This window comes from Natator depressus, chromosome 1 (genome assembly GCF_965152275.1).
Source record: "Natator depressus isolate rNatDep1 chromosome 1, rNatDep2.hap1, whole genome shotgun sequence".
In the NCBI taxonomy this organism is placed as follows: domain Eukaryota; kingdom Metazoa; phylum Chordata; order Testudines; family Cheloniidae; genus Natator; species Natator depressus.
In genome coordinates this window covers 227,729,070-227,741,321 of record NC_134234.1, presented here as the reverse complement: position 1 = coordinate 227,741,321, position 12,252 = coordinate 227,729,070, and the positions used below count along the sequence as shown (strand labels likewise).

Genomic DNA, 12,252 nt, shown 5'->3' with positions numbered 1-12,252 from the left:
CTGCCCTGAAGAGTTTACAATCTAATATTAGACATGACACAAAAAGACAGTAACTATCAATAGGGGATGGGCTGAGAAAATGCTTGGCTTACAGCAATAATATTACCCATTGAGGTTGTGTGCACATCTTAACAGTTCTCTTAGTTCTCTTTTTTTTTTTTTCATTAAATTAACCTGTAGGAAGAAATTTTTAAAGGGATTTTGAATAAGGATTTGATTTTCTTTTTCTGGTATTTTCAGTGTTAAACAGTTCGTGATAAAGTTTTATAAGTAATAACTTTATAGTTACAGACATACATAAGATTATTTGCCAGTTGTTTTGAAGTCAAACATACAGCAACAAAAAAAAAAATCCAAATCTATTTTGATAAAAGCAATACACAAATCTAAGGCCAGAGACGCAGGGATTTGATTAAAAACTTCAACATTTTTCATGAGCAAGGTACAGTTCAGTGTATTTAATTGTGTATGTTTATAAGTAGACTGACATGCTCTCTTAGGTCCCACTTCATCTCTAAGTTGATGATGGGTAAGGAAGTGCCAAGGAGCCAAGTTATAAAGTTGTATGCTAACATGGGGATCATTAACAGACTCTTAATGATCTCTCTTTTAATTAACTTTCTAGTTCCGGTAGCTTAACTTGGAAGGGGTGTAGCTATATACCCTGACCTTCAAGTCAACTGTAAATTTTTGAAGTAGATAGAGAAGAGCTGTTTTATGTGGCAAATTTTTTCCATTCCTTGTTTAACCACAAAAACATAGTTCCTTCCCCTCCTCTTCCCACCGGTTCAGAATTGCAGCTTCTTCAGTTCTGTTTGTGGTTCACTGTTGACATGTGCAATTTTAAATGGTCTGAGCTTTCTTAAATGACCCAGTATTGTTGTCAAGGGCATTAATTTGTGTCTCTGTAAGGAGATATTCCCCTGCGTTCACACCAAATCTGTTTCACGGAGCACATGCTCCAAAGACACAGGCATCAACTGCTTCAAAGTGGCAGGGAGGGCCACAGCTGTATTAAACTATGCCCCAATTGCTAACTAAAACTAGAGGGCAAGAAGTGGTGAAAGTCGATAGGATGGGGAGATGCCTGGTCTGCCTGTGACGTGCTGCTCCTTGTTCCTGTTACTGCATCTCAGTTCAGGGGAGCAACCCAGTCCCTCAGAAATCACAGTAATAACCCAGTCCCAACAGTGACCTGCTGCCTGATACTGGGCTAGATGTGCCACTAAGCTTCCCAAAGAGCATGGGTGCTTCTGTAAGACTCATCAGTCCTGGATAATAAACCTGATTCCCATTTGGCAGGAGGATGGTTTATTCTACCATCTTACAGATGAAGCAAGGTTAAAGGCTAGAGCTCCCAGAACCTAGTGAATGACACAGTCAGGGTCCCCATTTAACCCTTACTGCCAGAAGTACCCATTGACCAACAGAAATAGCTTAAATTAGGTTGCAATCATGGTTCAGGATAATAAAAGTTGAGTAAACTCCCCAACCCCACCCTACCCTTTTTCTGTAAGATTTATCTGCCTCCTGCTTCTTGTCTGATCTTCTTTAAGAAATAAAAATATTGCTACGTGGTCTTCAGATTCACTGAGTAGCTAGCATAGTATAACCAGTGAACTAGCTAAAAGGCAAGTAGGTGGAGAACATCTGGAACCGGGGTTGGAAGGCAAGTCATTCCAGCTACCCATAAATATCCTAAGAAGGGTGCCTGTCATTGGCTGGCATGGATGAAAGTAGACTGCAGCACCTTATATAGAAACTGGTAAAACAGAGCACCATGCTGTTGTCTGGGGCTTGAAAGTTGTTAAACTAGGAGGTTTTAGTCATTTTTCCATCTTCCTGTGCCTGTTTTCCAGGACTCATAAAAAAAGCTAATATGTTTTTCTTGAGTGTTTTTCAGGTGAAACAGCATTACAGTTGCTGTAGTGCATTTTAAGAATGCACTTTTAGCCAAAATATAATACGGGTCTGGAGATCCGGATTAACTAACAAAATTAGACATGATGAATAAAAAGCTAGCCAGAGGCTTCTTTCAGACCCTCAGCACTCAGGGAAATGTTTTCCCCTGCCAAACAGCAAGTTCAATATACCTTTTGTTATTTTCCAGCAAGCCATGCCTTGTTTACTTTCATGGGAGAGACATTCTGCCCAGTGGTGAATGTTCTGTGCTAAAGAGGCTGAGGAGTCCAAAGACACATGCTGCTCGTTTCTGCTTGGTTTAGCTACCTGAGGTTGTTTATGTAATCTAGCGCAGTTCCTTCCCCTGTGCTCTGCAAATACAGATACAAAGGATGCCCAATTCATTGTACTTACCATGCGTGAATCCTCAAAAGGTTTCACAGCTCAGTTTGGAAGTTTATCTGAGAGGATAGTCTGGTGGTGAAGGCACTGGACACTTGGGTTCAATTCCTGGCTCTGCGACAGGCTTCCTAGTTGACCTTGGGCAAATCACTTAATCTATCTCTGCCTCAGTGTAAAATGGGGATGTTAATAATCATCGGTAAGGCTAAGATCTTGTCATAGATATTTTCAGTTCAAGTCACGGACAGATCACGGGCAATAAAATAAAAATTCATGGAAGCCCATGACCTGGCCGTGAAAATATCCATTACAAAATGGGGAGCCACTGGGTAGATGTGGGGGCGGGAGCTCTGGGGCCCCCCACCACCTGTGAGGGCTTGGAGATCCAGGATTCCCTTCTGCCTGTGGCTGGGAACTGCAGGGTTCCGGCAGCCCAAGGTGGAGGGGAGCTGTGGGGGGGCTCGGCCAAGAGCTGCAGGGTCCTCCCCCCGTGGTGGCTTGGAGCCCCCCACAGCAACTATGGGGGGGCCCTGCCATCCACTGGGGCCGGGAGCAGCGGGGGCACCACCTTCTACCCGCAGCAGTTGGAAGCTGGAGCAGCAGGGGTCCCCCTGCCACCCGCCTAGGCTGGGAGCAGTGGGGGCAGGGAGCTTGAGCTGTGGGGGCCCCTGCTGCCCAGTGCGGCTGGGACCTGAGGGGGTCTCCCATGAGGGGTGGGGAGCTTGAGCTGCGGGGGTCCGCCTGCTACCTGCGGTTTCCGCGACCTCTGTGACCAAATCGTAGCCTTAATCATCAGCATACTTCCTTGAATCTTGATTGAAACACTGTCAACCTTGGGTTTAGTCTCATCTCTTTTAACAAAGAGTTCTAGAGCTGGTATTCCGCTGCTCCGAATGTTCTACCTCTTACCCCCCCCCCCCCCGCCACCCCCCCAAGAATGTTGAAACCTGCTTGTCCCTAACTGCATCACTTCGGGTGAAGTGTAGCTGCTTCGAAAAGCTCAGGAAAGGCATGGCAGTCTTTGCAGAAGTCCGATCCCAATCCATTAGGGTTAGGATTGTGAGCCTGGTTCTGAAGCAAAAGGGGAGTCAGTGGAGTTCACAAAGCACACAGGTGACAGCGTTCACCGCAGCTTTTGTTACTTACGAGGCATGTGGATTTCAGCCTTTTGGTGGCAGTTGCATTCACCCCCTCGTGGCGTATGTTGCAATGCCATCTAACTTAACGTGACCAAAAATATGGAACGCTATGAATAATATCCCATTCGTTTCAGTGACAATATAGGTCACAAAAATTGATAATAGGATGTCATCTGCTGGGACTACATGCACAAATAAGGTGAGCATAATTTGGGTTCACATTGTATTATCTTTTCTCAATGCTCTCCAATAATAGGTCTATTTCATCTTGTTGTATAGCCTCAGTTAAATGTAACTTGCTTATATAGACCCTTTATGAAGCCAACATTTGATTTTGTATAACTGGAGGGGTTTTATTCTGGGTGACTACTATTTTACCATTTGTATTTTAGAGAGAGGACCAGAAACAAGACCTAATTTCATAGGAATATTGAAGAGTTACTGGGACAGAGTCTCCATTTCCTTGTCATTCACACCTGTGCAAAATGGGTGTCAAATGCTACCAAATCAAGCCAGTAGCATTTTCCATGCACCTTCTAGTCACAGGTATAAATGACTACACGAGGTGCAGGGTGGTGGAGGATCAGGCTGCTATTTTACTTAAAAGTTGATAAATCATCTGATTGTTGCCTGCATGCATTAATTTGGTGCTCTGAGGAAGAAACCTGGAAATCCCTGGGTCTGATTCTCAGTTGCATGAAGGTCTCTTTATGCTGCTCTGGAAATATAAAGGTGCTTTGAAGGGGCGGCGGTGGGGGGGATGGGACGCTGTGTACATAGGGAGCACACCCGCCACTGAAAGCTACCTTTTCCTCCCCTGCTTCCCTTCTTCATTCCTGTATTGAATGTAGGAACTTGGAATTGGAGTCCATGGATGGTGGTCCAAGCTCTGAGTTGCTTGAATATTTGTTCTGACCTAATTTTGAACTTTGAAGTGTCTGTATGCACAATGTGTGTGGGTTGTTTTGTTTTTGGTATTGCTTTGTCTTTACTTTCTCACTGATGTTGTTTATCTGGTTTGTTTTGTTTGTTGAATTTCTCTTTTTTTTTTTTTCTTTTTCCTTTCACTCAGGGTTTGATGCAGGAAATCAATGAATTACGGTTAAGAGTGGGAGAGATGGATAATGAAAGACTTCAGTACGAGAAGAAGCTTAAATCCACCAAAGTAAGTTACACTGAGGGAAAGAGGGGAAAGATGGGCGTAAGCTGCAAATTTTGGAACTCTATCTGGTTTTCAGACATCCTGAAGTCTTGGGAATTTGCAGATCGAGGGCTTTTGTGATGCTCATTTAAAAAAAACAGACAAGCCATTTGCAAATTTCATATCAGGTTCTGATTTCAAACCTCAACACAGAAGTTCAGGAGAGTTCAGATCAGGGCCACGGGTTCAGCCCCATTTCTGAGAGGCACCATTGCTTTAGTTACAAAGATTGCTGCTTGCAGCTAGTTATTTAAATTCTGTTTAGATATTTGTATGCTTGTGGATTAGGGAACATCATTAGTAATGAGAAAAGCATGGACCATGGGTGGGATGAAAACTGAGCATTATTTTCTTTTAAATGTGCTATAAATTATCCATGTTTACCCTGAAGAGAAAGCAGTAACCTGAGCAATTCTAGCATGCCATTTCTCTAAGTATCTAACTCTGTTGTGAATTCTGTTATCTATCTAGCCTTGTTTCTTTTCTATCATTAGTTTTCTCTCACTCCTCTGTCTCTGTCACCAGTCTTTAATGGCCAAACTTTCTAGCATGAAAATCAAAGTGGGTCAGATGCAGTATGAAAAGCAGCGGATGGAGCAAAAATGCCAGATATTAAAGGTGTAGTAGATTGTGGGTAATATTGGGCCTGTTTTGAATCCTTTCTGCACCACTGCTTTGTGGTCTGTGTTTGCATCTTGCTGTCATGCTGTCTGTGTTTTTTATTGATTACTTTCTGTTGACATGCAGTGTGCTCTTCCCACTAGAAACTAAGCCTTGTGAAATGAGATGTTCCTAACAAATTGTTTTTAGGGCATAAATAGGACTTTACAGGGATTTCAGTGGTTCACAGGCCTTGGGTGGTTTACCCACAACTTTATTTTAAATTTAAAGTATCCCCCTTCAAAGGGGTAGTTTTCACTCCTACAGTTTGCATTCATTATTCAGAAAAAGCTCTTACTGAGCTGCTTATAGAAGTACAGACTCACACACTAATTTCACGTGAATTTCTTACCAAAGGCTTGTTAATGTATTTTTAAACAAGAAAATAATTGTTGTAATACATCAACTTCCTCAAATATTATGAGCATAATAAATTAACAGACCATATGTTGAGGTAATTGGGGAAAGTACCCTGCATCAGAAACTGAATGCAACTCCAATTTAAATCTCAATTATTGTACTAAAAACTCTTAAAGATTCTAAGATAGGGACACATTTGTGGAAGAATGTAGGGCCCAAACCTGCGTGTCCTGTAAAACTAAACCTCCCACTCTGAAACCAGTACCAGTTTGGAGTGTCTGGGGAATGCAAAATCAGGCCTTTTTTTCTGGAAACATTGGAATCACTAGTGAAGCTCAGGAAGGTATTTCAATCCAGATGTTACATTTTAGCATATCCGTTTCAGGATTTAATAGAAATGTTAGAAATTGCAAAGGCAATTTTGAGTTTTGCTTTTAAAAAGAAAGTTGAGCAAATGCCATTTTATAATTATCAGATATGCTTCCACAAAGGGTAAAATCCTATTCCAGCTATTCCCATAAGAAATCCCAGTGAGGCCAAAGGGACATGTTGTTGTTCAGGTTCAGCAGAATTTGGCCCAAAGTTTGGAAACAAAATTTAATGCTGGGTCAGTGTGTATGGGGGTAGATACAGTTCAGAAGCATTTATCTGACCCCAAGAAGCATCTGAGTTTTGAGTGTTCCAGTGAAATGGGACCCATATCCAAGCCACCCTCTTTGATTTTGGTTTACAAAACCGAATCACGGCTGAGGTGTTGCAATAGAAAACCCAGCTAAAGTGTAAGTTATAGGTGAACTAACCTGTGTAGGTGCAGTGACCCTATCCTATGTTGTCTGAATGGAAAGTGAGCATAGATAGAATATCTAGTCCATGAGGTTTGGTTGGTTTCCTTATTTAGACCCTCACTGCTAAAACTGCCTGTGACTTATTTTCTTTCTTTTTGTCTGAATTGCTTTTCAGAGTGTTTGGCTTTTTTTTTTTTTTTAATATTATGACTGATTTTCTTTCATAGTCAGTTGTGTGTATTGATAAAACTGTTAATGGCCTGTTTTGAGACAGCGCTGTATTTAAAGAGAAAAAACACCTATTAGCGTTCAAACACATGCAGTAAGCGCATACACCCCATGTGTTCGGATACTACGTGATAAAATACTAGGCCGAAAATATAGCACGATTCAATTATGCAACTCTATTTCACTTTCAGCACTTCGAACATACAAAGTGCTGTGAAAGTGCCGTGAAGCATATAGCCTCATCCCCTTTAATTTTACTATTTGTGCATGCTAAAAAGAAATACCCCTTTTTCCCCAATGCTACTTTTAATTCAGACAAAAAAAAAATCATACATTTTAAATTGGTGATGGTACTTGCATGGAAAATTTGGTCTGAATCCAAACTATTTCCAAGTTTGGGGCTGTTTTGACCCAGGGGAAGGGTCTGTCCTGTTAGAGATAGCAGCTTTACTGCAAAAGTTGAGATTCAAAGTTTTGGGGACAGATTCTCAGCTGATGTTGTTATTTCAATGGGCCCATAACAGTTTGCACCAGATTAGGCTCTTCTCCCTGGGCTTCTTAGGTGTGAAATTTTGGCTGGGGACCATCTCTAACTTAAATAGTAAAAAATATTTTAAAATCCTCTTCAAAACTTAAACCTTGTTCTTCTCATGGATAAATGATTATGGATCTATACAGGATGAACTGGCATCTTTGAAAGAGAAATTGGAACAGAAGGAAGCAGAAGTAAGAAAGTTACAAGAAAAATTGGTTTGCAAGATGAAAGGAGAAGGAGTTGAAATAACTGACAGAGGTAAGAACAAAAGAGGCTCTCGGTTAAGTGGAGGTTTCTAGAGGTGTCTTTTGCACAGTTGTAGTTATGCCTTACCTGTTTTAAATAATTGTTTCTGTCAATTGTTATAAGGGAATCATTGTTATAAACCTCGGTTTCCTTACACATTTTGCCAGCATGTTTATTCCTTTTAACATATTCGGCGAGTATTCACAAAGCAATCCTAAAACCTACAATGATAGGTTGTTGATTTGCTTTAAAATAAGGTGACCGAGTGTTTACAACTCTGAGGCCCTGTCTACGCTAGAAAGGGTTTGCTGGGAATACTTCCCAACCCCATGGAGATGAAGCTTGTAACTGCAAAAGTATAGTTTACTGCTCTAATGGAGTAAGTGATACTGGCAAAAGGACATTGTTGGGAGCGGGGTAAAACTCTATGTTGGGACTTGGCATAGCTAAGTCGGTTAGGGGTAAAGGAAGAAAACCACTCCCCTGACCAATTTAGCAGTGCTGATAGGGTTGCCAACTCTGACCGAAGCTATCCCAGATTTTTTTTCCCCAACATGACATATCATTTTCTTAAAATGTCCTATTAAAATCTCCTGAATTCCTTTCAGTAGTCACCCGGAGATCGAGATCGATTCCGGGAGACTCCAGGCCAGTCCTGGAGGGTTGGCCATCCTGAGTGCTGACAAAAATTTTAAGTGTAGAGCAGGCCTAATTGGGTGAAATTCAGGACATGAGCACAAGGCCTACCTACACTACTTGGAAGTCCCACTTAAACCCTATCAGAGTCCTACTTAAACCTGAATTTTCATGGAGAATTGTCATTGTGGTCAACATTTTCCAGTTTCTCAGTGAAAACTGGAAACCCAAACCTTTTAAAGAAAATGTTTAAAAATCGGTTATGGGGGTTTTCTCAGAAGATTATGGGGATTTTAAAAAGTTTTTTTTTGGTCTTCAAAATTTGCCACAAAAAATAATTGGCATTTTCTGATCAGCTCTCACTTTACTTCTCAGTAACATACACTTGCTATAGTCAGTCTTATGATTTCTGAGATTCCATTATTTTTGTAAAATATGCTTCATTACATTTGCTAGACTAGTGTGAAGTATTATTGTACTATGAATAAATAAAACTAATTGGATGAATGTATAAAATACATTGTGTGCATTATCTTGCAATTTTTGTTCACGTACTAATTTTCTAATGTTTGTTTTTATTGCATTTATTACTCATATTGAGCTTTTCCTGAGAGGTGCCAAGCATCTTCAACTTCGCTGCTCCCTTTGATTTATGGTACTGAGCCATAATTTGCAAAGTTCAGTTGCACACAGGGGTCTCCCAGTCATTACTGTGAATGAACCAAGGTTCTGTTGTGTTTGGAAAATGTTAAAGAATGTGTTTTTTGCAATGAATGCAATTGAAATATTTGCAGATTATCTGCCATGTTTGCAGATTTATGCTTACCTGAGTAATTATATTCTGTTCTCTACTATCAGTTGTTAGTACAAGTGTAATATATTTCATGTCTAGTGTTACGGTAAGAGCAGTCTGTTGGGATAAATACTATATGAGACAATGTATGTGAAAACATGCAGGCGGGAAAAAGTGCTGAGGCCTTGTATAAAGTCCAGTTGTATAGACTCTCATGTCAGAGCCCTTACAAAGTAATCCTGTTTGGCTTTAGCAGGTGAGTAGGGAGTACTTGTGTGCAAGGTTGTAGGATTGGGCCCTTAAATTATAAATGTTGTTTGTTTTACTCTTGTTGTCAGAGGGTAAGGAATGATTCACTGCTGACTCCAACAGTAACAGCTTATAATATTAAACGGTATTTAATGTCATAACCTGTATGCTAATTTCAAATCCACTGGGTTTTCCTGCACAGATGAAAATTGTAAAAAGAAGCTCAAAGACAAAAGTAAGGTTTCCTAGTATCTTTCCACGAGCATTTATACTTCAGAAGTTCTGTCCAATATAGCCTTCTGCATGTGTTTTTAAAACTGCTTTAACAGAAGCTGTTAGATTGCCTCATCTATAACCCTCAGTTACATTATTAGAAATGAAGGGAGATTTCAATCGGCTACGACTTTTAATATGAATCTTTTTATTGAAAATCTAGTAAACAAAATCTTTGGCTTCCTGAAGCAGCCTGAGAGAGGGAGCCTGCTATACTTGTTCATTTCTAGGTGCTTTACACACCCGTTAGATATGACTCACTGTAGAAAGGCTTGTAAGAAATTAAATTGATCCTGCTAAGAAGTACTTTTACAGATGGTTAAATAAATAGATTTTTCTACATAAAAGGCACATATAAATAAAACATATCCCTCTATATTAAGTGCATTCACAATACGGTAGGCCAAATTCTCTGCTGGCATAATTCGATTGAAGTCAGTGGAGTTGCACCAGCAGAGAATTTGTATATCTAACTTTAAACAGCTTTATGTATCCAGTGAGCCAATCATGCACAGGATGATACATTTTGTACATCTTTCTTTGGTCGTCCGTTTTGCGGAGGAAGAACTTTCTTCACCCCTTCAGCAGTAATCCTCGGTTATATTTGTTGGTGTGCGATAATCCGTAGCAGATTAAAACACTAATCTGTGATGTTACAAAGCAGAATTTTTGCTTCTTCATCCTTTTGATCACTCTTCCATATTTGTAACTTATTTAATTTTAAAGCTGCATTTGCTCATTCAAAATAGGTAGATTTCTAATAGAAATAAAGAAAATCCAGACCTCTTAAAAAAATTCCCCTCTTTTTACATATTTACATTATGGCGTTTACATATTTTGTAAGTGAGGATTATAGATGAAGCACAGTTTGTACTCATCTCTGTTTTAAGGATCCTTTTCTACATCTAAACTACAACACACGTTCTAGCATGACTGCTCATCACAGTGAATACATATACCATTCCATCATGCTGTTCTCATCCATTCTGGGCTATGACTAAGCCTCATGACACAATGCTTTTCTCACCATGTCCCACAATCCACTGCTTAATTCCATTGCTTTGTATAGCTGGGTTGATAAAATGCCCTATGGAATGTTTGGCTGTTATCATAATGAAGGACTGTTTTATTGCACTCCTGTTGTAATGTTTTTATTTTGGAGCTCTTCATTATAATTATTCTGTTATTTAAAGGATTGAAATAACAGAGGAAAGGCATCACTGATTGATTGATTTAGCAGTTTCCTTAGTATTGTTTAAGATATGAATATTTGCTAAATTCAGTCATTCAATTATTGAAAACTCCTTCCATAGAGAGAATGTTGTGAATCTTGCTTTCCATTTCAGATGGAAATTATTGTAGTGGTTTGCATTTTGTTTGTTTCTTGTAAACATAGCTTCAGAAATTGTCAGGATGCTTTTTTTCTTCCATTTACTTCCTCATTTAATCTGACTTGTGCAATTGTGTTGTATACTTTTAGATATAGAGGTACAGAAAATGAAGAAGGCTGTGGAGTCTCTAATGGCGGCAAATGAAGAAAAGGTAGCAAAACAGCCATTAGTTCAGCATTTGTTCATTGTGTGAAGTTATACCTCTAGTACGATCAGCACATGGGCAGCCTGTAAATTGTTACAGTTCATTTTGAAGATTAATTAGTCAGGGTCCAATTCTGTTCTCACTTAAGTCAGTAGGTGTATTGCAATTGCTTCTGACCGCACCACAAATAGGCATTTATAAGTTGTATCCTGTAAATCTTGTGCATGCAAGTAATCCTTACTCACACAAGTAGTGCCATTGAATTCAGTGGGACTACTCGCATGAGTAAAGGTTTGCGGCTCAAGACCTATCTTGTAAAGTGCTTTGAAAATGTAAAGCTCTACATAACACTTCTATGAATTATTATGGGCCAAATATGAAAAAGAGCTTTCTATAAAGTGTATTTAGATCCTGAGTTTTGGTTATGTCCTTTGTACAGAAACCAGTTTTCACCAAATATAAATCCCGGTTTGGATTTCCAGCACTCTTCAAGCTCTGAGCTTTTATCCGCCTCTATTTTCTTTAAATCTGTTAGACAATTTTAATTTATTTAGGTTTTTATTTCTTATTTTTGACTCTTCATAAAAGAAATCACAATCACAACATGGATCCTCCCTTTATTTTAGGATCGGAAGATAGAAGAGCTGCGACAATCCCTGAATCGGTATAAGAAAGTGCAAGACATGGTAATATTGGCTCAGGGAAAAAAAGGTACAGTGCAAGTGCAAAGATTTCCCACATTGCTAGCATTTAAACTGCACAAATACTGTGATACCATTAGATATTTAACTCTCGGACTTATTATCTTTCCAGGTAAGAGTATATTAAGACCCTGTTCCTCAACTAGTGTAAATTGGTATAGTTCCATTGTAGGCAATGCAGTTACACCAGTTAACACCAGCGATAACTGGCCTTGATGATTTTATAGGGAGCAGGTAGCGACTCCTATCATTTAGGTTGCCTGACGCTTTCCATTTTAAAAGATTCTTGTGCCTTTTTTTTCTTTTTGAGAAGCTCTATCACCTCCATTGATTGCCACAGGCCTTTGAAATTCAGCAAAGGGAAAGTCCTTGGGCTAGAGAAGTTCCTTTTCTTTGTCCCATGAAATTCCATCAAGGTTTAACTGTTAAAAATAACCATTCCCCCTCTCTTGCTTGCATTCCTTAGGGAGAGTTGGCAGCCTGCCAAAATAATAATTGGACATGAGTGTTCCAAAGAGCTGAGCTCTCCACCGAAGCAGCAGCATCACAGATTGCACTGGGAAAGTCTGAGGGCTCCTAGAGCAACTGTAGCAGTAGGTGATGGGC

General features: G+C 39.8%; 1 protein-coding gene across 8 annotated transcripts in view; it reads left to right on the top strand.

Moving 5' to 3' along the window:
- Positions 1 to 12,252, top strand: part of PPFIBP1 (PPFIA binding protein 1) — a 180,262-nt gene that overhangs the window by 127,352 nt on the left and 40,658 nt on the right. For 3 of the 8 annotated variants that reach the window (XM_074937026.1, XM_074937010.1, XM_074937017.1), the window contains 6 exons: positions 4,516 to 4,608; positions 5,170 to 5,262; positions 7,356 to 7,470; positions 9,339 to 9,371; positions 10,890 to 10,951; positions 11,572 to 11,656. In XM_074937026.1, the coding sequence (XP_074793127.1) occupies positions 4,516 to 4,608; positions 5,170 to 5,262; positions 7,356 to 7,470; positions 9,339 to 9,371; positions 10,890 to 10,951; positions 11,572 to 11,656 (481 nt within the window). The remainder of the gene's footprint in view (positions 1 to 4,515; positions 4,609 to 5,169; positions 5,263 to 7,355; positions 7,471 to 9,338; positions 9,372 to 10,889; positions 10,952 to 11,571; positions 11,657 to 12,252) is intronic. The other 5 variants (XM_074937070.1, XM_074937036.1, XM_074937061.1 and 2 more) reach the window with 3 other exon arrangements.